The sequence below is a fragment of the Dryobates pubescens genome, chromosome 1, assembly GCF_014839835.1.
Source record: "Dryobates pubescens isolate bDryPub1 chromosome 1, bDryPub1.pri, whole genome shotgun sequence".
In the NCBI taxonomy this organism is placed as follows: Eukaryota; Metazoa; Chordata; class Aves; order Piciformes; family Picidae; genus Dryobates; species Dryobates pubescens.
Genome location: NC_071612.1, coordinates 31904749 through 31932574, shown reverse-complemented (window position 1 = coordinate 31932574; position 27826 = coordinate 31904749). Strand labels below are relative to the sequence as shown.

Sequence of the window (27826 nt, the reverse complement as noted above, 5' to 3'; positions counted from 1 at the left end):
CTTTGAGCTGTGTGTCCTCCCACAACTGTCTGAACTTCAGCCACACACAGCCAGGCTGGGCATGAGGCACGCTGCTTGCAGGAGAAACATGGGCAAGCACATGCACAGCTCAGGGTAAGGAGCAGCCTTTCACAGCCCAGAAAACAGCAGAGTTTATTTTCCTTGCACTGAAAATACAGACACAGGATGGGATTAAGTTTCTCATCACTGCAGAGGGCTCCTGTGCTGCCACAGTGTCACAGAGATGCAGTTTTTCAGGCAGGTGGCCACTGCAGGAGGGCTCAGCTACACCAAATGGAATTCAAAGCTTTGCTTTCAAATGTAATTCACTCCTTATTTCCAGGGGGAGGGGAGAGAAAAGAAGGCAAAAAGTAGTAGTAAGGAAAATACTGACCATCTGACACACTTCTTAGTAAGAAGAGGCAACTTTCATGCTAGAAAAAGCCTCTGACATTTAATATTAGGGCCATTCATGTTAGAAAATACCCCAAGTGTTGGGAAAACCTATGTGCAATCCACCAAGGTCATCCCAAACTCAACCCAGCAATCAGGACCAGAACAGGCCACTCGAATTCTTCCTTCTCAACAACAGCAATTGCTAAACAACACAGTTTGGAGCTTCCCTACCGAGAACTCATGTGTTCAGTAGCAATGAATGCTGCCATGGTGTAGATCTGCTCTAAAAAGTCATGAAGCAATGTGTCATTACACAGTTTGACACCTGGGTGTGAGCTTCAGGTTTTCTGCATTTGGACTCAGTAAGAACATAAGATTTTGGTGACTGCAGTACCCTCCTCTCCTTGCTTCTCATTTTATCCATGGCTTCTACCTATACACCAGCAATATCCCATGCTAGCCACAGTGCTCACCTGAAATCTGCAGACAAGAATGAGGATAAAGCAAGGACAGGGGTTAAGAGTCCTCAAGAGGATGAAAAGGAGCTGATTTCTGCTCTCAATCTTGTGAAGGTTGCTGTATTTGTAATAGAACACTTTGCTTTCACTTATATACCAGCAATATCCTATGGTAACCACAGTGCTCACCTGAAATCAGCAGCCAAGAATGAGGATAAAGCAAGGAGAGGGTTGGGGGTCCCCAAAAGGACAAAGAAGAGCTGACATCCTCTTTCACACTACCAGTGTGCAGGAAAGGATATCTGACACCACTCACCCATGCTCATTTTAATAGGCAAATTTTCTCTGCTCGCAGCCTCCACAAGGTGTCTCCTAGCCTCCATCACAGCTTCCTTCTGTTTGACGTTCATGAAGGACTCCCAGAGAGCTTTGGCAGCTGGATCACTGTGAGAAAATGACAGGGTTACACTACAGGGAGCTTGGAGCAAGCTTCAGACAACAACATTGACATTTTAACAGGAGTGCTTCTACTTAGGAACTTCTCTGAGGTGGGCAGGATGCAAGTCCAAAATAAAGTGGTGTCAAAGCTTGATTTGCCTTAGTGGAACATTGGTGACAGTGGAACATTTGTGACAATTTCTGATGCAGTTCTGGCCTGCATCAGGAATAGTGTGGCCAGCAGGAGCAGGGAAGTCATTCTGCCCTGTATTCAGCACTGCTCAGGCCATACCTTGAGTCCTCTGTCCAGTTCTGGGCCCCTCAATTTAAGGACATTGAGACTCTTGAAAGTGTCCAGAGAAGGGCAATGAGGCTGGGGAGAGGTCTGGAGCACAGCCCTGTGAGGAGAGGCTGAGGGAGCTGGGGTTGCTTAGCCTAGAGAAAAGAAGGCTCAGGGGAGACCTTCTTGCTCTCTACAACTACCTGAAGGGAGGTTGTAGCCAGGTGGGGGTTGGTCTCTTCTCCCAGGCAACCAGCACCAGAACAAGAGGACACAGTCTCAAGCTGTGCCAGGGCAAGTTTAGGCTGGAGGTGAGGAGAAAGTTCTTCACAGAGAGAGTTGTTAGCCATTGGAATGTGCTGCCCAGGGAGGTGGTGGAGTCACCATCCCTGGAGGTGTTCAGGAGGGGACTGGATGTGGCACTTGGCACCATGGTTTAGTAGTCATGAGGTGTTGGGTGACAGGTTGGACTTGATGATCTTTGAGGTCTCTTCCAACCTTATTGATTCTATGATAACAAACAAACAAAACAAAAGAACCCCAGTATTTTGCTTTTTTTGCCACCAATTCTCAAGTGTAAGAACTCACATAGAATAAATGAACATGGCAGCCTCAAAGGAACCACTGCTGTTCAACCAGGGGAGTACCACAAACAGTCCAAACTTCTTCAGTTACCAAACAAAAAAGCTACAAAAAGGCTGGGCACTAACTTCTCCATGAGAGTTTAAGTCCCAAAGCCAATACTTGCAGCCCTGCAGGCTGCTGGTGTGATCTGATGAACTCCCATCCCCTATGAGTTTCATCATGGCAAGAAGAATCTGTAGCCAAATGTAATAAATGTCCTTATGGTTTCTGTTCTCACAGGTTTCCTGTTTATTGTTGCTGTTGCTAAGCTTAAATTAGGTATTTGTGTGGCTCATCTGCACTCAGTTCCCTGACAGACTTCTCTCTCCTCCAGGACACTGCATTTGCTGCTGTTGTGAATGAATTGGGTAGGGGTTTTTTAAGCTAGGAGTGAGAAGACGGGAGGAAACAATCCTTGCCTGGGGCTACAGCCACACATTGGGATTGACTGCTTTGGATTTCTCTTTTATTTGTTTTCTTTCTTAAAGAAAAAGTTTCCCTCATTTTTTTTTTCACCCTCAGGAGACATTTAACCCCTGAATAGGTTTTGCTGTCATTTACAACATGCTTATAAACATGCCAAACCAAGCTTTGCTTTGTGGCACATAAAAAGCCCCAACAATTAATCCACTTGAAGCCTCTGACAGAGCAGCCCTGCTGCAAGGGCAGGGCTGTGCTCAGCAAATCTCTGCTGTCTCCCACACCAGGTAAAGGGATGGCCACATCCCAATCCTGTCAGAGCAGGAACCCACATCCTCTGTCAAAGCCTGAGTGGGTGGAAGGACCATGGGAAGAAAGCTGAGTGGACTCTTCTGAACAAACCACAAATGAATAGGAAGAGCAAAACTCATCCTATGGCCGTGCTTTAAGAAAGGAAAAATCAGATGCCTGACACCACCTCTCCGTTTCTCTTTCACATAGTGCAACTCAACCTTCCTCCAGCGGTGGAGGCAGCACATCCCAAAGCAGCCAGGACATCTGCAGCAGGGCCCTCTACCCATTTGTCAAGTGTGATGTGAGCAGTGGTGCTGAGCAGCATTCATGGGCAGCAGTTTTAACCTCCCAGCATCACTTAAAAACTCAGCTTATGGACCCTGCTCACTCCCCATTCACAGGGCCCAGCTGTCATTTACAATGAGGCCTGGGCTGCAAGAAGCCACCACTTTGCTTGTTACCTAAGCCCTTCCTGAACATACAGATCCAAATGGGAAGCTAGAGAGATCAGGAAGCAGCAGGAAGCTAGTTTCAAAGACAGTTGGGTTTATTTTTATTCTGTCTGGTAGAAAACTCAAGCTTCTCTTTCCTAATATGTTAACCTGTTCTCATTTCCCCAGCTCTCTTCATCACCATAAACATCAGCAGACTCACAGAAAGACAGACCCCAGGAGCTAACACTTTAAAACAGAGGGGAAAAAAACCAAACATAAGGAAGCTACAATAAAAGTCTCCCAGAACTTGCACAGGTTTGGGGTAGTCTCAACTTCCTCACTCTTATACTTCATAAAGATGTTTAGCAAATAGTAAAGGGTGGGAAATTAATCCCCAAAGAGTCTACAGACCTCAGTAAAAGTCATTATTTTTCTATTTCTTGCCTCTGCTTGCTGCTCTCCCTTCCCAAACTTGTCAGTTTAGACTGCAAGCTCTTTGGAAGCAACCTATACTATAGTTGTATAGTTGGAAGGGACCTCAAGGATCAGCCAGTTCCAACCCCGCTGCCATGGCCAGGGACACCTCACACTACAGCAGGTTGCTCACAGCCACATCCAGCCTGGCTGCAAAAACCTCCAGGGATGAGGCTTCCACCACCTCCCTGGGCAATTTGTGCCAGTCTCTCACCACCCTCATGGGGAACAACTTCTTCCTAACATTCAATCTCAATCTACCCATTTCTAGTTTTGTTCAATTCCCCCCAGTCCTATCACTCCCTGACACCCTCAAAAGTCCCTCCCCAGCTTTCTTGGAGCCCCCTTCAGATACTGGAAGGCCACAATTAGGTCTCCTGGGAGCCTTCTCTTCTCCAGACTGAACAGCCCCAACTCCCTCAGTCTGTCCTCACAGCAGAGCAGCTCCAGCCCTCTGCTCATCCTCCTGGCCCTTCTCTGGACACCTTCCAGCACCTCCAGATCCCTCCTGGAACAGAGACTCTAGAACTGGACACAGTGCTCCAGGTGGGGTCTCAGCAGAGCAGAGCATCACTACTACAAGTCCCTACTTCAGCTGGTACTCCTACTTGCTCCTAGTTTAAACATTAAAACCCCTCCAAAATAACAGACTGGTTATTTTGAATTTAAATAAATAAATAAGCAAAGGGAGAATGATTCATATAACTGAAACAAATGGCAGGGGAGGGTACAGGAGGTTGAGCTGCTTTTTTTGCTTTGTAAACTCTTTCTTCCTCCTTTGGCCACAATAGGTTTGCTTTAATCCCAGGAACTTAAGTTTGCATGATCACTGAGGGCTGCTTCAGCACACCAAAAATAGCGAAGAGTAAACCAACTACGGTGTGGCCCAAGAGCAGATGGGGGTCAACCACACTCCTGAATGCTTAAGATCTCTGTAATCCACTGAGTTTCTGGAGACATTTTTCACCTGGAGGCATTTTTCACCTGGAGGCATTCCATTCTCCTGTGCAGAATACCTGGTGGTTTAGGTACCATAGAGGGAGCAACATATAAAGAGGGTGAGATCAATATGCATTTATAGCTCACGTGCACAGGCAGCTGCCTAGGTCAGCCCACAGAGAGCAACAGTGCTAGGGTCAGCACATTTTTTGGTAATGAAACAAGGAAAAGGAGCAACAGAAGTGTGCTTTCTACTGTGAGGACAGATTGAGGGAGTTGGGGCTGTTCAGTCTGGAGAAGAGAAGGATCCCAGGAGACCTAATTGTGGCCTTCCAGTATCTGAAGGGGGCTCCAAGAAAGCTGGGGAGGGTCTTTTGAGGGTGTCAGGGAGGGATAGGACTGGAGGGAATGGATCCAAGCTAGAGGAGGGCAGAATTAGATTAGGTGTTAGGAAGAAGTTCTTCCCCATGAGGGTGGTGAGAGACTGGCACAAATTGCCCAGGGAGGTGGTGGAAGCCTCATCCCTGGAGGTTTTTGCAGCCAGGCTGGATGTGGCTCTGGGCAACCTGGTGTAGTGTGAGGTGTCCCTGCCCATGGCAGGGGGGTTGGAACTGGCTGATCCTTGAGGTTCCTTCCAACCCTGACAATTCTGTGATTCTATGATACTAAAAAAGAACCCCAAAAAACATTTCCCACTCACCCCCTATTCTCCTTTTCAGAGAAAGTCTTTTGCTTTGAACAACTGCCCATGCTTTAACTTCAGCAGTGACAAGAGAGAAACAGCTGCTGGGAGTGAGTCAGCAGGACACAGCACAGGGCTCTGGCACTGCCTCTTGCCTGATCTGAGAAGTCACCCCAGCTTTTTCCTTCTAGAGCTTTCTAACAGTCGGAAACAATATTATCTTATCTTCCCTTGTGGTGAGACATTTGTCTGTGATTGCCTTTCAGCTCTTGTCACAGCCCTTTCCCCTCCTCTTTTTCCCATCTGCAGCTCCTCTGCTTGAGTCCAAATGCCCTGATCCGATGACACTGGTGCCATAATCAGTGCTGTGCATGGGATCCAGTCCCCCAGTTCAAGTTTCTCCTTCCTCTCACATTCCTGCACTTCCCAAGGACTGTTTATTGATGTTACACATTACCTAGTGAACCACTGCACTCTGGAAGTAGTTTTCTGTAGTTTTACTTTTTTTTAAAATCTAAGTAGATTTCTTTAGTCTTCAAAATAAGATTTTACACACTGCAGAGCCTTTGGAAAGATTTTTGCCATGTTGGTGTGCTTCAGAGAAATGTAAGTCCTGGATTTACAGAATCCACACAGAATTGTCAGGGTTGGAAGGGACCTCAAGGATCAGCCAGTTCCAACCCCCTGTCATGGGCAGGGACACCTCACACTACAGCAGGTTGCTCACAGCCACATCCAGCCTGGCTGCAAAAACCTCCAGGCATGAGGCTTCCACCATCTCCCTGGGCTACCTGTGCCAGTCTCTCACCACCCACATGGGGAACAACTTCTTCCTAACAATCTACCCATTTCTAGTTTTGCTTCATTCCCCCCAGTCCTATCCCTCCCTGACACCCTCAGAAGTCCCTCCCCAGCTTTCCTGTCGGCCCCCACAGTTACACTATAATGCAGACCAGGAACTCTAAACCATTCTTCAACATAAATGTCACAACAAGAGGTAAATTACTGCAGTGCACACCTCTTTGCATCTCCTCTCTTCCAGCATCTTGCCTCATCCCTGGAGGTTTTTAAGGCCAGGCTGGATGCTGGATGTGGCTGTGAGCAACCTACTGTAGTGTGAGGTGTCCCTGTCCATGGCAGAGGGGTTGGAACTGGATGATTCCTGAGGTCCCTTCCAACCCTAACAATGCTATGATTCTAACACCTTTTGCAGAGCACAGCAAGCCTGACAATGAGAAGAGAGCACAAAACCTCAGGGGGTTCTGCCACTAACCAGTCACACCAATGAGCTTTGATATTTGCTCACAGGTTCTGATAGCCCGTCCCTTCCTTTTATCATTGGCCCCAGTACCTAATCAACCAGCCAGCTCAGAAAGCAGAATGAAAACCATCACAGGAGTTATCTAGTAGACTAATTGTTGGTTTATGAAATAAAAGCATTATGTTATGGCCAGAGATAAGGCTGTAATCTTTGCAGGAGCAGGGAAGTCATTCTGCCCTGCATTCAGCACTGGTTAGGCCACATCTTGAGTCCTGTGTCCAGTTCTGGGCTCCTCAGTTTAGCAAAGATGTTGAGATGCTGGAAGGTGTCCAGAGAAGGGCAACAAAGCTGGGGAGGGGTCTGGAGCACAGCCCTGTGAGGAGAGGCTGAGGGAGCTGGGGTTGCTTAGCCTGGAGAAGAGGAGGCTCAGGGGAGATCACCTTGCTGTCTACAACTCCCTGAAGGGAGGTTGTAGCCAGGTGGGGGTTGGTCTCTTCTCCCAGGCAACAGGGACTTGTGGAACAGGGAAGAGCCAGCACGGACTTGTGGAACTGGCAAATGTGCTTAGCCTAATAGAAAGTAGGAGCCTGAACTATTTTCCACTCCATCCTAACTTCCAAAAAGCAGGTAAACAGACAGGTAATGTCATCTTGATATTGTGACTGCAGAAAAGGAGCATTGGATATCACCACCCTCACCCTAGCCTAGTAAAGATATTGCAACATGGCAAAATACACAAAAGCCCCTTTGCCACTGGGCAGCTTAGAACATTATTCTGACAGCCTCACTTAGATGTGTGTTAAAATGCCCTCCATGTATTAGCTTTTACGATAAGAACATGCAAATGGTATTGGGAAAAAAAAAAGAAACAATAAAGTGAGAGCCAACGTTAGAGAACATAAAAGTGTTCCTGAATCATTTAACTGTTGTTTGCCAGCTTCTCTCCAAGCCCTGAAGCCACTTGGTGGATGTAATCTGCTCTAGACTCAACTGTGGCTGTGTACTTTGGCACCAAGTCAAAACACAGAGGTTATTGTTTGATTTATATGCCAAAAGCCTCTTAGATAAAGGGGCTAATGGCAGGCTGATAGCTTCAGCCTTTGCATGTGGTGTTTATACAGAGCCTTCTTTCCTCTCCCTCCTTTCTGCCTGGACTCCAGGAAGGCTGTGTCACATCAAGATCAAGTCAATTAATTAACTCATACTACCATAATTTGATTGATAAAACAATGGATTCAACTAAAGGTCATGGGGAGTGCTGCTAAAACACCAACAGCACAGATTGCTCCTGCTGCACTAAGGCTTTGAGATTTGCATTTTCATACACTGAAAGGAGCAGTTCCAAAGCAACTGCAAAAACTGATGGGAGAAGCTATGAGATAAAAATGAATCTGTCAATTAAAGAGCACCACAAAGTTCAGCAGCTATTTCAGTACTTCATGAGATATCTGAGCACAGAATAAAGCAACTCCTACAACAGGAAGGGCCACGTAAGAGAATTTTCGGTGTGATTAGTCTGCAAACTCTTGAACTCTCTCCAAAAGAAAACTAAAGGCCTTCCCTGTGTGATAAACTTTGCTATTTACTGCAGCCAGACCTGGAATATTTCATGGGATATAAATGCTTCTGTACTGCTAAAATGCTCCTAGAGGTAACACAGCTGAGGGAGCTGGAGTTGTTCAGCCCAGAGAAGAAAAGACTCCAGGGGAACCTTAGAGCTGCCTTCCAATAGCTGAAGGCATCCTGCAGGAAGGCTGCAGAGGGACTTTTCATCAGGGTGCCTATCAGTAGCACAAGGGGGAATGGTTTGAAGCTGAAGGAGAACAGGGTTAGGCTAGATCTGAGGGAGAAGTTCTTTATGAGGATGGCAAGACTCTGGAATAGGCTGCCCAGGGAGATTGTAGATGCCTCTTCCCTGGGGGTGCTGAAGGCCAGGCTGGATGAGACCTTGAGCAGCTGAGTCTAGTTGAGAGGGGTCCCTGCCCATTTTGGGGAGGTTGGAGTAGATGGTCTCTGAGGTTCCTTGCAACCTAAGCCATTCTATGATTCTGTGATGATTGTATGATACAGCTCAGATGAATGTCATGCCATACAGCACAAAAAGGAGAATCAATAATTTAGGAGGCTCTTAAAAAGACAACCAACACAGCAACCCCCAACTGCTTCACAGCTACTCTGTTTACCTACAGCTCTTTGCTTGGGGCTGAATTCCTTTCCCCTCATTCACAGATAAAGGGACAGTAAATCAGACTCCTTAAATTTGATCTATTTTGGACCCACAGGTGAACTGAATTACAATAAATTGTAACAACTAATTCTTGAAGGGTTGTCAAGGATTCATAGAATCTACAAGGATGGAAAAGACCTCAAAGATCATCAAGTCCAACCTATCACCCAATACCTCATGACTAACTAAATAATGGCTCCAAGTGCCACATCCAAGCCTTTTTTTGAACACCTCCAGAGATGGTGACTCTACCACCTCCCTGAGCAGCACATTCCAATGGCCAATTATTCTCTCTGTGAAGAACTTTCTCCTCACCTCCAGCCTAAACTTCCCCTGGTACAGCCTGAGACTGTGTCCTCTTGTTGTGGTGCTGCTTGCCTGGGACTCAGTTCACATCAGGAACTGATGAGAATGAGAGGAGAAATTCCTCCCAACAAAAGTGCATTCTGCATACTGCCTCCCCTCCTTGGTTCTTTAGTGTGGAAAAAAAAAACCATATGAGAGAGACTGCACTTTCCTGGCTCATTCATACATCTACTTTACAGATGGCCATATTTATAAACTAGAATATGTACACAAGTCTGATGACTGTGGCCAACCACCATCTGAAGCAGGTTCCTCCCTTGCCAAACCCACGGTGTTATGTTTTTATCAAACATTTCCTCAGCCCCAGCATCATGTAAACTTGCAAGCACAAGCATCTTAACCCCACTCCTGTTTCATGTTGATCTAAATATAGATGTATTTATAGTTTTTATATATATATATATGCTGGGATACACACACAAGAAGATTTTTGGCTTCAGCAAGCCAAGAAAAAAGTAAAGTTCAATGTATACACATCAGCATCCAGGACGCAGAGTAACTTGACTTGCTGATAACCACAGATATGAGACAGTGCAGCTGTGCACAGAGCGAGAGTAGAGTAGAGTAGAATAGAATAGAATAGAATAAACCAGATAGGAAAAGACCTTCGAGATCATCAAGCCCAACCCATCACCCAGCACCATCTAATCAACTAAACCACGGCACCAAGTGCCTCACCCAGGCTCCTCTTAAACACCTCCAGTGATGGTGACTCCACCACCTCCCTGGGCAGCACATTCCAATGGCCAATCTCTCTTGCTGGGAAGAACTTCTTCCTAACATCCAGCCTGAACCTCCCCTGGCACAGCTTGAGACTGTGTCCTCTTGTTCTGGTGCTGCTTGCCTGGGAGAAGAGACCAACCCCCACCTGGCTACAACCTCCCTTCAGGGAGTTGGAGAGAGCAAGAAGGTCTCTCCTGAGCCTCCTCTTCTCCAGGCTAAGCAACCCCAGCTCCCTCAGCCTCTCCTCACAGGGCTGTGCTCCAGACCCCTCCCCAGCTTTGTTGCCCTTCTCTGGACACCTTCCAGCAACTCAACATCTTTGCTAAACTGAGGGGCCCAGAACTGGACACAGGACTCAAGGTGTGGCCTAACCAGTGCTGAGCACAGGGCACAATGACTTCCCTGCTCCTGCTGGCCACACTATTCCTGATGCAGGCCAGGATGCCATTGGCCTACTTTGCCACCTGGGCACACTGCTGGCTGTTACTGAGAACTAATGCAGCAGCACTCACTGCTGCTTCCAGTACCAAGGAGTGATATTGTAACCCAAGGACACCAGTGTGCATGAAACTAAACAGAAAAATAAGTCAAGAGAGCAGAAAAGTAATCCATGGACCATCTTTTACTGTAACCAAAGTCAGCACAAATGGAGTACCTGAAAAGAAGATTCTTGTTTTAAATCCTCTTATTCTATTCCATTTACTCAGAATCACAGAATATATCTGGTTGGAAGAGACCTCTAATTCAGTCCAGCAGCATAAGAGGGGCATGGAGCTGCTGGAGCAAGTCGAGAGGAGGGTTACAAAGATGATCAGAGGGCTGGGGTTGTTCAGCCTAGAGAAGAAAAGACTCCAGGGGAACCTTAATGCTGCCTTTCAATAGCTGAAGGGATCCTACAGGAAGGCTGCAGAGGGACTTTTCATCAGGGTGTCTATCAATAGCACAAGGGGGAATGGTTTGAAGCTGAGGCAGAACAGGGTTAGACTGGAGCTGAGGAAGAAGTTCTTCTCCATGAGGAGGGCGAGACTCTGGAATAGGCTGCCCAGGGAGGCTGTGGCTGCCTCTTCCCTAGGTGTGTTGAAGGCCAGGCTGGATAAGGCCTTCCCCTATGGGGACAGGCTGAAAGAGTTGGGGCTGTACAGCCTGAAAAAGAAAAGGCTCCCGGGAGACTATAGAGCAGCCTTCCAGTACCCATAGGGGATTCTACAAGAAAGCCAGGAAAGGACTTCTGGCAAGGGTTTGTAGTGCTAGGATGAGAGAGAATGGCTTAGAGATTGGGGAGGGTAGATTTAGGCCCCCTGCAAGTACTGGAATGCAGACATATTGGGAGTCATCCAAGCAGGCAGGCTTAGCTCTGCAATTTCAGATGGCATCTCTGATCACATTCTACAGCCCAGACTGCCAGTGATGTTTCACACCATCTGACTACTGTGCCAGCTGCACCATGGTGTTTGTCCTAATGCTAATGTTGGAAGATATTACCCTGAGGCAAGTCTGAAGGAAGCCAAGGCATGTTAGAGAAGGGAATTGGTACAGGAAAAGGAACCCATGCAGAGCTGTTGCTGCTCACCAAGCTGAAGCATGACTGAAAGGGAAGCATTAGTCATGGAAACAGCCCTGAAACAGAAGCCATGACTGGCAGTTGCACCAACAAGAAACAGATCACCAGCTCTGCCTGGAGTCCTTTTATGACAGTTGTTTATTAACTTCAAGAACCTCTATAATCTTGTATGATTATTATCCTGGAACCAACTGCCTCTGGTTGTCTTAAAATACATGCATTTCAGTGCATCTCTTTCAAAGCTTGGATTATCTCAAAAACTTTACTGAAAGCCTAGTGCACCACTAAAAGAGGGATTCTATTAATCTTTTCCAAGGACTCCTCTGTTTGATCTGCTGCAAGTGTGCTTTCCAAACACAGGGTCTCATCATTTTAACCTTTCCTACTGACATCCTAAGCAGATGGACCTGGCAGATGACTGGAAGAGAAAAGAAAGCAGACAAGATGCATCTCAGGAAGGTAGAACTGGTTTTGACAGAAGCTGAATAATGGTTAATCCTTGAAGTATTGAATCCCTCTAAGCTCCATCCTGTACACAGGCATGATTGTGAACATGTCCTGTGGAAAGAGAAAAGCAGATTAACTATCAACTGGGCTCTAAGATGTGGTCAGCATGCCTCAAAACTTTTTAACTCTATCCTTCCTCTAGCCCCCATCTGTTCCTTTTAAAAGTGATGTCATTTAACAACACATAATGCAGACTGTTACCATTTTAATCCATTAACCACCTGGGCAGGGTCCACTCCCTTCCATGATAGCCCCACACCAGCCATCTCTGCAGAAGGAGCCTTTATCACAGGCCACAGAACATTCAGCATGTGGAAAAAAATACCCCAAAAGGTTATTCCAGATATCCACCACCACTCAAAAGCAGAAGTGGCACCTGATCTTTAAGACCCCTGAGCAACAATTAAAAGGCAGGCTGATCCAAACAAACAACCACAGCCATTGGGAGGACTGCCAGAGAAACAACACAGCTGACCACCCAGATGAACACTGAAGTCGGTTTGCTTCCTTTGAGACAACCAAGCAAAGAAAATTGAGAGACAAATGAAGAGAAAAGTGAGTCAAAAATAAGAAAGGAGAGGGAAAGGAGAGGGAAAGGAGAGGGAAAGGAGAGGGAAAGGAGAGGGAAAGGAGAGGGAAAGGAGAGGGAAAGGAGAGGGAAAGGAGAGGGAAAGGAGAGGGAAAGGAGAGGGAAAGGAGAGGGAAAGGAGAGGGAAAGGAGAGGGAAAGGAGAGGGAAAGGAGAGGGAAAGGAGAGGGAAAGGAGAGGGAAAGGAGAGGGAAAGGAGAGGGAAAGGAGAGGGAAAGGAGAGGGAAAGGAGAGGGAAAGGAGAGGGAAGGGAGAGGGAAAGGAGAGGGAAAGGAGAGGGAAAGGAGAGGGAAAGGAGAGGGAAAGGAGAGGGAAAGGAGAGGGAAAGGAGAGGGAAAGGAGAGGGAAAGGAGAGGGAAAGGAGAGGGAAAGGAGAGGGAAAGGAGAGGGAAAGGAGAGGGAAAGGAGAGGGAAAGGAGAGGGAAAGGAGAGGGAAAGGAGAGGGAAAGGAGAGGGAAAGGAGAGGGAAAGGAGAGGGAAAGGAGAGGGAAAGGAGAGGGAAAGGAGAGGGAAAGGAGAGGGAAAGGAGAGGGAAAGGAGAGGGAAAGGAGAGGGAAAGGAGAGGGAAAGGAGAGGGAAAGGAGAGGGAAAGGAGAGGGAAAGGAGAGGGAAAGGAGAGGGAAAGGAGAGGGAAAGGAGAGGGAAAGGAGAGGGAAAGGAGAGGGAAAGGAGAGGGAAAGGAGAGGGAAAGGAGAGGGAAAGGAGAGGGAAAGGAGAGGGAAAGGAGAGGGAAAGGAGAGGGAAAGGAGAGGGAAAGGAGAGGGAAAGGAGAGGGAAAGGAGAGGGAAAAAAAGAGAAGAAGAAAAGATCACTGAAAATTGGAATTCTTTCTGTTGCTAGTACAATTGCTTATTGTGCCCCAACCCAGCCTATTTTCCAATTAGCAGCTGTGGATGTACAGTATTTTGTGAGACCCTGCCTGCAGCACTGCAGCCAGTTCTGGGGCCCCCAGTACCTGGAGCAGCTGGAATGGGTACAGAGGAGGGCCACAAAGATGTTGAGAGGCCTAGAGAACCTCCCCTGTGGGGACAGGCTGGGAGAGTTGGGGCTGTTAACCGGAGAAGGAAGGCTCCAAGGTGACCTTAGAACAGCCTTCCAGTACCTGCAGGGGGCCTACAAGAAAGTTAAGAAGGGAATTTTAACAAGGGCTTGTAGTGATAGGAACAGACTGAAGCTGGAACAGGAGAGATTGAGACTGGGGATTAGGAAGAAATTCTTGAAGTTGGGGAGACACTGGAACAGGTTGCCCAGGGAGGTCGTGGATGTCCCTTCCCTGGAGATGTTCAAGGCCAGGCTGGGCGAGGTCTTGAACAACCTGGGTTGGTGGAAGGTGTCCATGCCCAAGGCAGGAGGGTTGGAATTGGATGATCTTTAAGATCCCTTCCAACCATTCTATGAATCTATGAATATAATCTGGAGTATTCCTGCTGTGAAACTTTAAGGCAGTTTCCTTAAACTACACTTCCTTTTCTTTATTTCGGTAACAGAGAGCCAAGAAGATAAACTCCATATTGAGCCAGGAGTTAACTTGGAGGATTTACAAAATGAGGAGGAATTTGGTTTATAGACTAATTCTCAAATTTACTAACTGTGGCTTTCTAGAAAATGCTATTTCATCAGAACAAAATGAGTAGAAATCTAGATGATCTTCAAGGTCCCCTCCAACCCAAACCATCCCATGAATGTATGAATAAAGGGAAGGCTGCAAGCTGAAAAGGCTTCCCAGACACGCCACGGCCCTCCTGCTGACAAACCTTTGCCAATAAAGCAAACTTCATTATTCCACCTACCCCAAAAATTCTTTCTTCCTCCTCTACCAGTCTTCAAAACTCTGCAGAGGCAAAGGAAAAGGCCAAGTGGTTTCTTAAAACCTTCTAATATTCATAACGCTCATTTAGCCCAGACTTTCGGCTGGCTGCTTTTTGGTCTGTAAGTCCAACTAAATGTTTCTGTAAACTGTTTCATTCCTCCAAGCTGCAGTACAGCTTCCACAGCGTGCCAGACTGAGTTAACTGCATGAATCACATTAATTGAAAGCTTCTGAGTAGGATTTTGCACACTACAAGGTACATCCAAAGCCTTGCCAAGGAGCTCTGGGGGAAGGAAAAAAAAAAAATGAAATAAATGTTGTATATTAAAGAGTTGCTTGTCAGGGATTTTAATTTAGGGGTTTTTTTGGACAAAGCAAATGAATGATGCTAAAAATAAAGCCTGATCCTTAGAGCAGATGTAGTGCTTGGGAGTACTACATGCAAGATAAAACAGGTTAATTCAGAGCATCCTCTTCTGTGTTTTAAAGGCTACTTTAATAAGAAGTATGCCAGTGCAGGAACAGTTAGTAATGAGGTGCTGACAATTGACTCAGGGATTGCACTGCAGTGCCAAGTCCACTTTCACAGATGCACACTGCTGAGCTCTCCAATAGATGTCCTCCAGGCATGTAAAGCCAATATATTTTGGGTCCCATTTGGCAGCAGAGATAGATGAGACAAGTGAAAACATTTACCAAGAACACATCTGAAGGGTGTTTTTCTTATTAGAGAAATGTAAGGAAATAAACCCAGATGCCGTGGAATGCCAGGAATTCCCTCCACTCAATGTTTCTGATTTACAAGGCCACTTTTTGGTAGTCTCCTTTGACCCTCCCTCCCTCATTTGCTGGCCTAAAGCCTTGAATTGCTGATGCAACCTCTTGTCTAGGCCATTTTGAGGGCTTAATGTAGAGGAATATGTCTTCATCAGAGAAGGGAAGAGAAACCTCTCCATAAATGACTCACCACAAGCATCATTGCTGATAAAGTCTTAAGGCATAGAGTAGTTAAAGATACTCACTTCAGGAGCTGAGAAGAGTTCAAGTAGAGACTTGGAGACACAACATGTAAGTACTAAAAAGAAAATAAATCTGAAGCAGACCTTACATCTTCAATATGCATTGTTTGAACACAGAGGGCAAGATTCTCTGCTAGGATGCTGGTGAAAGCAAACTTAGAGCAGTTTGAGGGTTTGGTCTTTCCTTATTCCCCTCTCTCACTTCAAAGGAGCATATTTGTCACAGTTTCAATGCCAACCTAGAGCCCCAGCTTCTTCAGATCTCATGCAACCCTCTAGCCTTCAAAACCAAACTGACAGATAGTCAGCGAGAACAAAGCCCCAGCCTCTCTGGCTTTCATTTTTATAACCATTTCCATGCTCTGGTTGATCTGTCATAGAGAAGGAGATAAGGACTTCTGCCTACATTGCATATATTTACTGTGTGATCTGGCTATCTTCTCACAATCCCTCCCTGACACACAAAATGAGTCAGGAGAGCAGAATTTTGACTTAATCCAAAAGTTCTGGAGGTTTGGTGGCTCTTTGTAGTCATTCAATACTAACACTGCAGTCTCCTCCTAAAAAGGCCTTGTTTAAGAGGTGTGTTGGGTGCTGTCTAATTCCCCTCCTCTTCCACATTCCCTCCTTGCCACCAAACCAAGTGTATCCTTGGCAGTATTTTCTGCCCTGTGCCCTACGAGGAGAGGCTGAGGGAGCTGGGGTTGCTTAGCCTGGAGAAAAGGAGGCTCAGGGGAGACCTTACTGCTGTCTACAACTCCCTGAAGGGAGGCTGTAGCCAGGTGGGGGTTGGTCTCTTCTCCCAGGCAACCAGCACCAGAACAAGAGGACACAGTCTCAAGATGCACCAGGGGAGGTTCAGGCTGAATGTCAGGAAGAAATTCTTCCCAGCAAGAGAGATTGGCCATTGGAATGTGCTGCCCAGGGAGGTGGTAGAGTCACCAGAGCTGGAGGTGTTTAGGAGGAGCCTGGATGAGGCACTTGGTGCCATGGTTTAGCAGTCACAAGGTCTTGGGTGACAGGTTGGACTCAATGATCTTTGTGGTCTTCTCCAATCTCATTGATTCTATGATTCTAAGGGTGTTTGAAGCCATGACAGATTCAGTTGTCATTAATAAGAACTGCTGAGGATAATTCCCTTTTCCCAAGAGGAGGCCAAAGCATGAGAACCGATCAGGTGCAGCATGGACATTCACTGCATGCTCTGGGGCTGTTTCCATTAACTGAAAATGGCTCAGCATGGATTTCTTTTTCTGGTTGCCTCTTTAGATCAGTAGCAGAGCTGGGGAGAGATCCAGCTGAGGTCATGAAACTTGACTCCCACAGCAAATGGGAATTTTTTCCCAGTTGAAGCTCATTTTAGAAAACACATTTACAATCTATGGAAACCACAGAATCAGAGAACGGTTTGGATTGAAAGGGACCTCCAGAGGTCATCCAGTCCAACCCAAATGCAGTGAGCAAGGACGTCGTCTGCTAGATCAGGTTGCCCAGAGCCCTGCTGAGCCTCACCTTGAGTATCTCCAGGGATAGAGCCTCAACTACCTTCCTGGGCAACCCGTTCCAGTGTTCCACCACCCTCATGGTGCAGAACTTGTTCCTAACATCCAATCTAAATCTGCTCTGCTCTAGTTTGAAGCCACTGCCCCTCATCCTGTCACTGCAGGCCTTTGGAAACACAAATGGGATCTCACTTTGGAGATATCAAAAGTCTGCTTTGACAGACACAGCCTTTGTGCTGCTACTGAACTCTGAACCCAGCTGCAGGAAGATGCACTCTGGTCACATCAAGAGAAAAACTTTGCAAGCTTTACACAGGGAAGAAGGAAACTTAGACAATTCACAACATAAGTATTCAGGTAAGAAGAAAAGGATGTCAGCTTCAAAAGAAATGCTGCAGCCCAGAAGGCAAATCACATCCTGGGCTGCACCAAAAGCAGTGTTGCCAGCAGATCCAGAGGGGTGATTCTGCCACTTTGCTCTGGTGAGACCTCACCTGGAGTACTGCATCCAGCTCTGGAACACTCAATAAAGGAAGGACGTGGCCCTGATGGAGCGGGTCCAGAAGAGGGCCATGAAAATGCTCAGGGGGTTGGAGCAGCTCTGCTACAAGGACAGGCTGAGGGAGCTGGGGGTGTTCAGCCTGGAGAAGAGAAGGCTCTAGGGAGACCTAATAGCAGCCTGCCAGTACCTAAAGGGGGCTACAGGAAGGATGGAGAGAGACTGTTTGCAAAGGCCTGCAGGGACAGGACAAGTGGCAATGGATTCAAACTAGAGGAGAGCAGATTTAGATTGGATGTGAGGAACAGGTTCTTTACTATGAGGGTGGTGAAACACTGGAACAGGTTGCCCAAGGAGGTGGTTTAGGCCCCATTCCTGGAGATATTCAAGATGAGGCTCAGCAGGGCTCTGGGCAACCTGATCTAGTTGAGGATGTCCCTGCTGACTGCAGAGGGGATTGGACTGGGTGACTTTTGGAGGTCCCTTCCAACCCAGACCATTTTATCATTCTATGAAAAAGCCAGCAGCTCTAAGCAACATAAAGATCTTTCCTTTCTGCAGACATTAGTCTTTAGGAGTTATCCAATTTGTCCTTCTTTCCACCTTGCACTGAATGTACCTGCAGAAGACAGCAATGCTAGCAAGGAAACAGAAGCTCAATTAGCTGTTGTGCTGCAACTGCTGAACTCTTTTAGAGGTAATAAGGTAGCTTGCTGTGCTAACCACGGAACCCCAGAATGGCTTAGGCTGGAAAAGACTTTAGAGGCCATCTACTTCAACCTCCCCAGCATGGGCAGGGACACCTCTCAACTAGCAGGTGATGGCATCTCAGACCTCTTGATCTTTGCACTCTGAGGATGGCTATGCAAGTGAATTCTGGCTGAAACCTTTCATCAGTAGCCCAGATAAACAATGTAGTCAGAGCTCCTAAAAGCACTAGGAACAAAGTCTTGAGCAGTCCAGCTTCCCACAGCCCCCCAGAAGTCCTTTTTGTGGGCTAAGAGACACAGATAAGGAAGAATTGTGCAGCTGATGCTGGGAGCTTGTCAGCCCAATTTATTCTTTATCTTAAGGAAAATAAACTTCAAGCTTCCTCTTATCTAGAAGACAAACTTCTAAGGCTCTGAGGCCTGCCAGAACAGATGACTGAAAACAACATGGCACCTCTTAGGCTGGAATCTGGTTGGATGGAGAACTTTCATGCAGTTCCTGTGCCAGTTACTTCAACACAGCCACTGCTGCAGCAAACAGGGCTTTTGCTGAGTGTCTGTGAGGCCTTCTAGCAACGCTGCATGGTACACAGGGCAGGCAAGCCAGAAGTCCTGACCCCCCCTCCTGGAATTTCCACCCCTTGGCACACCCCTCTCACCCTTTCCCTTTTTCCATTTCAAGGAGGTCCCACACTGAAAGAATCCAGGCAAATGCTCACATTTCTTGTGAGATCTAATAAAACTTATCAGCTTGTTCATCTTATCCTGTGGCAACAGCCAATTATGTTCATTTGGTTCAGGCTGGTTTGAAACTGAGCAGAAAGTGTCTCCTGGAAAGCTTGTCTTGACTGACAAACCCCAGAAGCTGCTGCAGCCAGGGCTGTTATACCCAACAAGATGCCCTGAGAAATTTCAAACAATGGGGAGACGCTGAATAAGCCTCAGCTCAGGGCTATGCTCTGAGCTTGTAGGAGTAAAATAAAGGGCTGGAACATAAGCCCAATGAGGAGAGGCTGAGGGAGCTGGGGTTGCTTAGCCTGGAGAAGAGGAGGCTCAGGGGAGACCTTACTGCTGTCCACAACTCCCTGAAGGGAGGTTGTAGCCAGGTGGGGGTTGATCTCTTCTCCCAGGCAACCAGCACCAGAACAAGAGGACACAGTCTCAACCTGTGCCAGGGGAGTTTCAGGCTGGGTGTTAAGAAGTTGTTCTTCACAGAGAGAGTGATTTGCCATTGGAATGTGCTGCCCAGGGAGGTGGTAGAGTTGCTGTCCCTGGAGATCTTGAAGAAAAGACTGGATGAGGCACTTAGTGCCATGGTCTGGTTGATTGGATAGGGCTGGGTGATAGGTTGGACTGGAGGATCTTGGAGGTCTCTTCCAACCTGGTTGATTCCAGGCCAGGAACATGGTGGCAGCTGGGGATGCTGTGTCAGGGACATTCCTACTGCCCAATCCACCACCTAGAGAAGCACCTTCTGGTTGGATTGCTGAAAAAGCTGAAAAAAATCCTGTAAAGCCCAGTTCATCTTCCTGGAAATGGACTTCAGTGACACTGAGTCCCAGAAGAACAGGGCTGGGCTGCAATTTCTCCTGTCATTTCTCCTGGAAGTCCTGGTGGCTGGGATGATGACCATGAGCCAGCAATGTGCCAAGAAGGCCAATGGCAGCCTGGGGTGGATTAGAAGGGCTGCAGTCAGTAGGTCAAGAGAGGTTCTCCTCCCCCTCTACTCTGCCCCGGTGAGGCCACATCTGGAATATTGTGTTGAGTTGTAGGTACCTCAGCTCTAGAAGGACCTCAGGGAACTGCTTGAAAGAGTCCAGCACAGAGACATAAAAATGATGAAGGCAGTGGAAGATCTTCCTTAGGAGGAGAGCCTGAGGGAACTGAGGGCTCTGTAGCTTGGAGAGGAGGAGCCTGAGGGTGACCTCCTTGCTGTTGATAAAGCTGTGCAGGGTGAGTGCCCAGAGGCTGGAGCCAGGCTCTGCTGGGTGATGCCCAATTCCAGCACAAGGGGCAGTGGTGGAAGCTGAGGCAGAGGAAGTTCAATGGAAACAGGAGGAAAGATTTTTTTCCCTGTGAGGGTGACAGAACACTGGAACAGGCTGCCATGGGGGGTTTGGAGTCTCCCTCTCTAGAGATATTCAAAACCCATGTGGACGTGTTCCTGTGTGACCTGCTCTGGGTGACACTGCTCAGGCAGGGGGTTGGACTGGATGATCTGTGAAGGCCTCTTCCAGCCCCTAACACTCTGTGACTGGTGAAGGGAAATGGCAGGGTTTGGTGGCTTGTTTTTTTTCATGTGATGTCTGCTTTCCACATAGCCTGCAGTTAAGCTCTCCTCTACTCACTGTGTTCAGAAAGGCAGAGAGAAAAGGGCTGTGCATCGGTGGAGGTTTGTTCTCTGGTTAGTTTGGAGTTTGTTTGTTCAAAGCAAGCCTCAAGAGCAGGGCTCAGCAGGGCACTGCAGCAGAGCAGGAGGCCAGGTCCCAGGCAAGCAGGAGCATGCAGCTCCCAGCAGAGGGAAGCAGCCAGCAGCCCAAGAGCTGGAGCAGGGGTGCAGAAGCTGGGACATGCAGGGAGCCCCAGAAGCACCCTGCTGCTCCTGAACCACTACCATCAGGCCAGGGCAGATCCAAAAGCAGTTCAGAGCAAGCAGTTATCCCTCTCCCTGTCTTGCCCTCCACTGTTTTGGTCTACCCTTCCTCCTCCACCAGTCTCTCAGTGGCTATGAAGCAATAAGAGTTGTGCCATCTGGATTTTCTTACTGCAGTATTAATGTTTCCTCTTTAATATTAACATTCCAGAAAGGAAAATTACTTCTAATTTATGCCATAAATTCCCAGCTCTTTCTAGAATAACACTGGCCCAAATTACCTTCTCCTTGCAAGCTTTCATATACTTGCGCATGGAAAAAAAAGAAGTTGTGGGTTGCTTTGACTTTTTTCCCCCCTTTAATTAACATCTACAGCTGCCATAAAGGCTTTAACATTAAAATTGAAAATACCACAAAGATCCAAGAACCATCCTCCCCCAAAGCTTAGCTTGTAATTAATTCTGTGTTAAGAACAGCACAGCTCTGAGATCCTTCAGATGCTTAAAATAAATCAGGGCTTAGAGTTGGGGGTTGTGCAGTCTGGAGAAGAGAAGGCTCCCAGGAGACCTCATTGTGGCCTTCCAGTACCTGAAGGGGGCTACAAGAAAGCTGGAGAGGGACTTTTGAGGGTGTCAGGGAGGAATAGGACAGGGGGAGGACAGGAACAAAACTAGAAGTGGGTAGATTCAGACTGGATGTTAGGAAGAAGTTCTTCCCCATGAGGGTGGTGAGAGACTGACACAGGTTGCCCAGGGAGGTGGTGGAGTCACCATCACTGGAAGTGTTTAAGAAGAGATTGGATGAGGCACTTGGTGCCATGGTTTAGTTGATTAGATGGTGTTGGGTGATAGGTTGGACTCAATCTCCAAGGTCTTTTCCAAGCTGGTTAATTCTATATTTAAAAAAAAAAAAGAAAAAAAGGTAGAATAATCCATTTAAAAAAAAAAAGAAGTCTCTTCCCCGTCTTAAAAGGAGACTTTCATCTCCTTTCCAGTTTTAATTCTTGCTGTTCTGCCCTTTGCCATGCGAGCAATAATCTTTCATTTGAAATTTCCATCACACACAAATGCTTCAAAGAATACTGCAGGGGTGAATTCTACAGACAGCACAGAATGGTCTGGGTTGGAAGGGACCTCCAAAGCTTATCCAGTCCAACCCCCTCTGCAGTCAGCAGGGACATCCTCAACTAGATCAGGTTGCTCAGAGCCCTGTCCAGCCTCACCTTGAATATCTCCAGGGATAAACCCCCAACCACCTCCCTGGGCAACCTGTAGAACTTTGCTGCACTGAGGAAAAGGAGACTGCTTTAAGCTGTATCCTTCAAGCCCCCTTTTCTATGAGCTGGTGGAGCAGCAAGTTCAAATGATGAGGGGCAATGAAATCAAACTAGAGAAGAGCAGATTTAGATTGGATGTGAGGAACAAGTTCTGCACCGTGAGGGTGATCGAACACTGCAACAGGTTGCCCAGGGTGGCAGTTGAGGCCCCATCCATGGAGATATTCAAACTCGGACTTTTAAGGCTGTCAGGGAGTGATAGGACTGGGGAGAATGAGCAAAACTAGAAATTGGTAGATTCAGACTGGATGTTAGGAAGAAGTTTTGCACCAGAATGGTGGTGAAAGACTGGCACAGGTTGCCCAGGGAGGTGGTGGCAGCCTCATGCCTGGAGGTTTTTGCAGCCAGGCTGGATGTGGCTCTGAGCAACCTGCTGTAGTGTGAGGTGTCCCTGCCCATGGCAGGGGGGTTGGAACTGGCTGAGCCTTGAGGTCCCTTCCAACCCTAACAATTCTGTGACCTTTGGATGTCCCTTCCAACCCAAAGCATTCTATAGTTCTATGATCTTGATGCTAAATGCTTGCTGTAAGAACCCAATGGGTCCTTGTATTTTGCTTTAAATGCATATTTTAAATAAAAATCTGTTCTTCTCCTGATCTTTTACCATAACATTGAATTCCAAGAAGCCTGCAAACTCCAAGGACTGGAGCAAAGCAGCAAGAGTGGAAAAAACAGGCAAGAAATCTCTATTCAGCAAGTTCTTGAAATGTGCATAAACAAATTAAACATTCAGTTTGTTCAGCAAAATAGGAGAGCACATCAAAAATGTTCCTGGGTAGTAAAAGAGCAGATTAAAAAAGAGCAAACATAGGTACTTTTTCAGTTGCCCACAGTTCAGGATCACATAGCTCTCTGCTTCTTGTTCCCACATGCCACAGGATGCAGGCAACTGAACACTGATCAGAGGCTTCAGGGAGCCAGGAGACCTCCACACAACTTGGCTCCCTGCCTGCAGGAGGTGGAAAACAGCAGAAGATAAACCCCCATCAAGGTGAACCCATTACTGACAGCAGGATGCTTCCACATGATAAAATACCAATCTGCAAAACACAGGGCAGCTGCTTGGAGAAACAAAGTGGCCAACAAAGGCTCAGGAACACAGAGCTTCATTCCAGCAGAAAACTTCTAGAAGCCACTGAGTGTACTCTGAAAAGCAGAGGCTGAACTTTGGAGGAACTCCTCCAAAACCACTGTATGGATTATCAAAATACAGAATCCCAGACAGGCTTAGACCAGAAAGGACCTCAGAGCTCATTTCCTCCAACCTCCCCACCATGCCCAGGGACACCTCTCAACTAGACTCAGCTGCTCAAGGCCTCATCCAGCCTGCCCTTCAACACCCCCAGGGAAGAGGCAGCCACAGCCTCCCTGAGCAGCCTGTGCCAGAGTCTCACCACCCTCACACTGAAGAAGTTCTTCCTAAGATCCAGTCTAAACCTACTCTCTCTCAGCTTCAAACCATTTCCCCTTGTCCTGTCTCCAGACACCCTGATGAGAAGTCCCTCTGCAGCCTTCCTGCAGGATCCCTTCAGCTACTGGAAGGCAGCTCTAAGGTCCCCACAGAGTCTTCTCTTCTCCAGGCTGAAGAACCCAAATTCCCTCAGCCTGTGCTCATAGCAAAGGTGTTGCAGCCCTTGGATCAACTTTGTGGCCTCGTCTGGACTCTCTCCAGCAGCTGTGTGTCCTCCTGCTGGGGACACCAGACCTGGAGGCAGCGTTGGAGGTGAGGTCTCAGCAGAGCAGAGCCAAGGGGCAGAATCCCCTCTCTTGCCCTGCTGCCCACACTCCTCTCTGGCTGCAGCCCAGCACACAGCTGCCTGCTGGGCTGCATGAGGGCACTGCCAGCTCATGTTGTGAGTCAGTGACTCAATGTCTGACTGCAGCAGGGCACACAATTACCCCACAAGATTCTTAAGGCTACCAAGACTAATTAAGAGCTCTGGCTCTTAATTTTTTTCTTAAAAGAAATTCTCTTCCTCTCAAAGAGAACCCCTTCAAAGTACAGTAACTCCAGCAGCATGTGGCATCTACATTTCCATATAGATCTTTACAGAAGTCCCTTATTTCCTTAGATTTGAGAGAAGAACCCTGCTTTATTTCACCACACCAGCCATAAATTATTCATTAATGCTGCCTGCTAACTCTGTAACTGAGCCCAGATGTTTCTGCTGGAGAGGCATTCCATAAGAAAAGTTAAATATAGTTAGCTGTGTGGAAGCAGCAGACCTCTCTCCCCCGCCCGCTCTCTCTCTCTCTCTTCCCAACCCCTGCCACCACAGCATGCTCAAATAATACTGGAGAGAAAATAATGAAGGCATTTGAAAACTATTCTGAATATGCACCTTGGTGAAATGCTGCAGTCTGGTCACAAAATTCCATGGGAAGAGGTCCCACACATCCCATTTGGGTGTGACTGAAGTAGCTGCTCCTGTCTCTGGGAAAGGTGCTGGCACTTTCACTTGCCAGAGTAAACAGAACTGACAAACAGAGGAATGCTCCTTGCCAAGCATCATTTACAGAGAGAAATCAAGGCTTCAGTTTTCAGTCATAAGAAACATTTCTGAGCCAGCTAGCAAGGGCAATAATCACATGGATGAAGAACTGAGAGCATCCTACGGAATTGTCTAATGGAACTGCCATGGAAACTTACTGGTAGGCATTTTAAATCCACTTCAGTGGATTTCGAGAGGAACTTCAGCCATATTACAGCAGCAAGGATGATTAAACATAGAATTGTTAGGTTGGAATGAACCACAAGCATCAGCCAGTTCCAACCCTGCTGCCATGGGCAGGGACACCTCACACTACAGCAGGTTGCTCACAGCTACATCCAGCCTGGCCTTCAAAACCTCCAGGGATGAGGCTTCCACCACCTCCCTGGGCAACCTGTGCCAGTCTCTCACCACCCTCATGGGGAAGAGCTTCTTCCTGACATCCAATCTGAGTCTACCCACTTCTAGTTTTGCTGATTAATGCTGCTGTCTATAATCCAGCATTACAAACAAAGTCCTGCTGAACAGAATGGAAGCTACCATCTTCAGCCACACATTCAGACAGGGGAAGGGTTTCTAGTAGTCTTCAACAAGGGTCTTAAACTGGTTTGGGAAAGGCCTGTTTTAATGTAAAAGCTATTCCTAATCATTGCATAGATGAAGAAAAAGTGAAAGACACAGGGTTCAACAACACCAAGCCACATTCTATTGAGTTTGGAGATTCTTCTCAGGTACACAACACTTCTTCAGTTCCAAACATTGATCACAGGAGAGATTTTGAGATCAAGGCAAGATCAAGTCTATTATTCAAACCAGTATGTCCCTAATCTGTTGGAGTGAATCCAAGGGAGGGCCACAAAGATAAGGGCTGCAACACCACAGCTATGAGGATAGGCTGAGGGAGCTGGGGGTGTTCAACCTGGAGAAAACTCCAGGGCTCAGAGCTGCCTTCCATTACCTGAAGGGATCCTACAGGAAGCCTGCAGAGGGACTTTCCATCAGAGTGTCTAGAGACAGGACAAAGGGGAATGGTTTGAAGCTGAGGGACAGCAGGTTCAGATTGGATCTTAGGAAGAAGTTCTTCAGTACAAGAGTGGTGAGACTCTGGAACAGGCTGCTCAGGGAGGTTGTGGCTGTGTCCTGCCTGGGGGTGTTGAAGGCCAGGTTGGATGAGGTGTTGAGCAACCTGGTCCAGTGGAAGGTGTCCCTGTTCATAGCAGGGGGGTTGGAACTGGATGATCTTCAAGGTCTCTTCCAACCTAAACCTTTCTATGAATATATAAAGAGACTTATGGCAAAAGGAAGCCACACTTACACCTACCCATTTGTATCATCATAGAATGGCATAGGCTGGAAGAGACCTTAGAGATCATCTAATCCAACCTCCCTGCCATGGGCAGGGACACCTCATAATCTATTACTTAAGCAGAAAAGAAATGTCACAAGGAAGAACTCTTGGTGCCTAATCTGTATTGATTTCTATTGCTGTAATATCCACAGCAATCTGTACAACCCAGAGCTACAAAGGTCCTGAGAATTCCCCACTTTGGGGAGTCTCACCTGGCCCACTCACTTCATGCACACACAGAGATGATTATATTCCAGCAGAATTAGGAGCAGAGAGGCTTCTGCTGTAAGCTTGACTACATTTTTTAGAGAAAGACTTCTTGTTCTGGGCTCTCTTTTTTTCCCCACAAAGAGATAACAAGCACATTAAACAACTTAGAAATGAAAGTAAGAAACAGAGAGTGTTTACTTGGGTTGTGCTAAGCAGCCAGGTGCTATAATGCTGCAGGTTTCATCTGTAGTCTGCAGTGCTGTGAGTTCCACCATGTTAACCATCACATCGGTCTTGTGGCCAGGAAGCTTGGGAAGCACAGAGAGTATCTTCTCCGCAAGGTTGTCACCGTGATGGCCAACTGCTCCTAGGGAGGGAAAAGACCAAAAAGCTCTCAGATACATACCCAGCACAAACCAAACACACACACACAAAACAAACCCCAAACCAAACAAAAAACAGAGGCACAAGGAACTGAGGGCAAAATACCAACCACATGTTTTGGGAATGAAGGGTAGCCACAGCAGGAAGAGCACACTGATCTTTTCAAAGGTACTTTGCTGCAAACTAAAATTACTTTCTGGGCTGTCTGAAGTGGCAAAGCATTGATAACATTTCAGAGAGGCTCATTTAAAAAGCATCAGTCAGGCTTAACTTCTGCAGCTGGTATATTCACTGATGTTGCACTGACACATGCAAAATATTTCTCTTTGCAGATGAGAGCTTTTGAACAAGATTTGCAGTTGTTATTAAAAGGCAGGTAAATATTTGTATCCACAGAGGCACATGCAAACTGCTTTCCTGCCTGAACTCACTGGGCTGTACTCACAAGGGCTGCAGGCACACTGCACACATAGCAAGTCAAGTGAGCTAGCACGAGGTTAAAATAAACAACTACCAATTATATCACAAATCACCCAGGTTGGAAAAGACCTCAGAGATCATCAAGTCCAACTTATTTATTCCCTAATAGCTAACAACTCCTGACAACTAAACCATGGCACCAAGAGCCACATCCAAGCCTTCTTTTAACACCTCCAGGGATGGTGACTCCACTACCTCCCTGGGCAGCCCATTCCAATGGCTAACAGCTCTCTCTGTGAAGAACTTTCTCCTCACCTCCAGCCTAAACCTCCCCTGGCATAGCTTGAGACTCTGTCCTCTTGTTCTGGTGCTGCTTGCCTGGGAGAAGAGACCAACCCCCACCTGGCTACAACCTCCCTTCAGGGAGTTGGAGACAGCAAGAAGGTCTCCCCTGAGCCTCCTCTTCTCCAGGCTAAGCAATCCCAGCTCCCTCAGCCTCTCCTCACAGGGCTGTGCTCCAGACCCCTCCCCAGCTTTGCTGCCCTTCTCTGGACACATTCCATCAACTCAACATCTTTCTGGAATTGAGGAGCCCAGAACTGGACACAGGACTCAAGGTGTGGCCTAACCAGTGCTGAGTACAGGGCAGAATGACCTCCCTGCTCCTGCTGGCCACACTGTTCCTGATGCAGGCCAGGATGCCATTGGCCTTCTTGGCCACCTGGGCGTACTGCTGGCTCATGTTGAGCCTACTGTCAACCAGCACCCCCAGGATGTTGCACTGACACATGCGAAATATTTCTCTTAACAGATGAGAGCTGTTGAACAAGA

At 47.2% G+C, this 27826-nt stretch overlaps 1 protein-coding gene across 1 annotated transcript in view; it reads right to left on the bottom strand.

Moving 5' to 3' along the window:
• SCFD2 (sec1 family domain containing 2) overlaps nucleotides 1–27826 on the bottom strand; it is a 208510-nt gene that overhangs the window by 172468 nt on the left and 8216 nt on the right. The window contains exons 2-3 of the mRNA XM_009899304.2: nucleotides 26390–26558; nucleotides 1171–1298 (exon numbers count right to left, since the gene is read on the bottom strand). Of these exons, the coding sequence (XP_009897606.2) occupies nucleotides 1171–1298; nucleotides 26390–26558 (297 nt within the window). The remainder of the gene's footprint in view (nucleotides 1–1170; nucleotides 1299–26389; nucleotides 26559–27826) is intronic.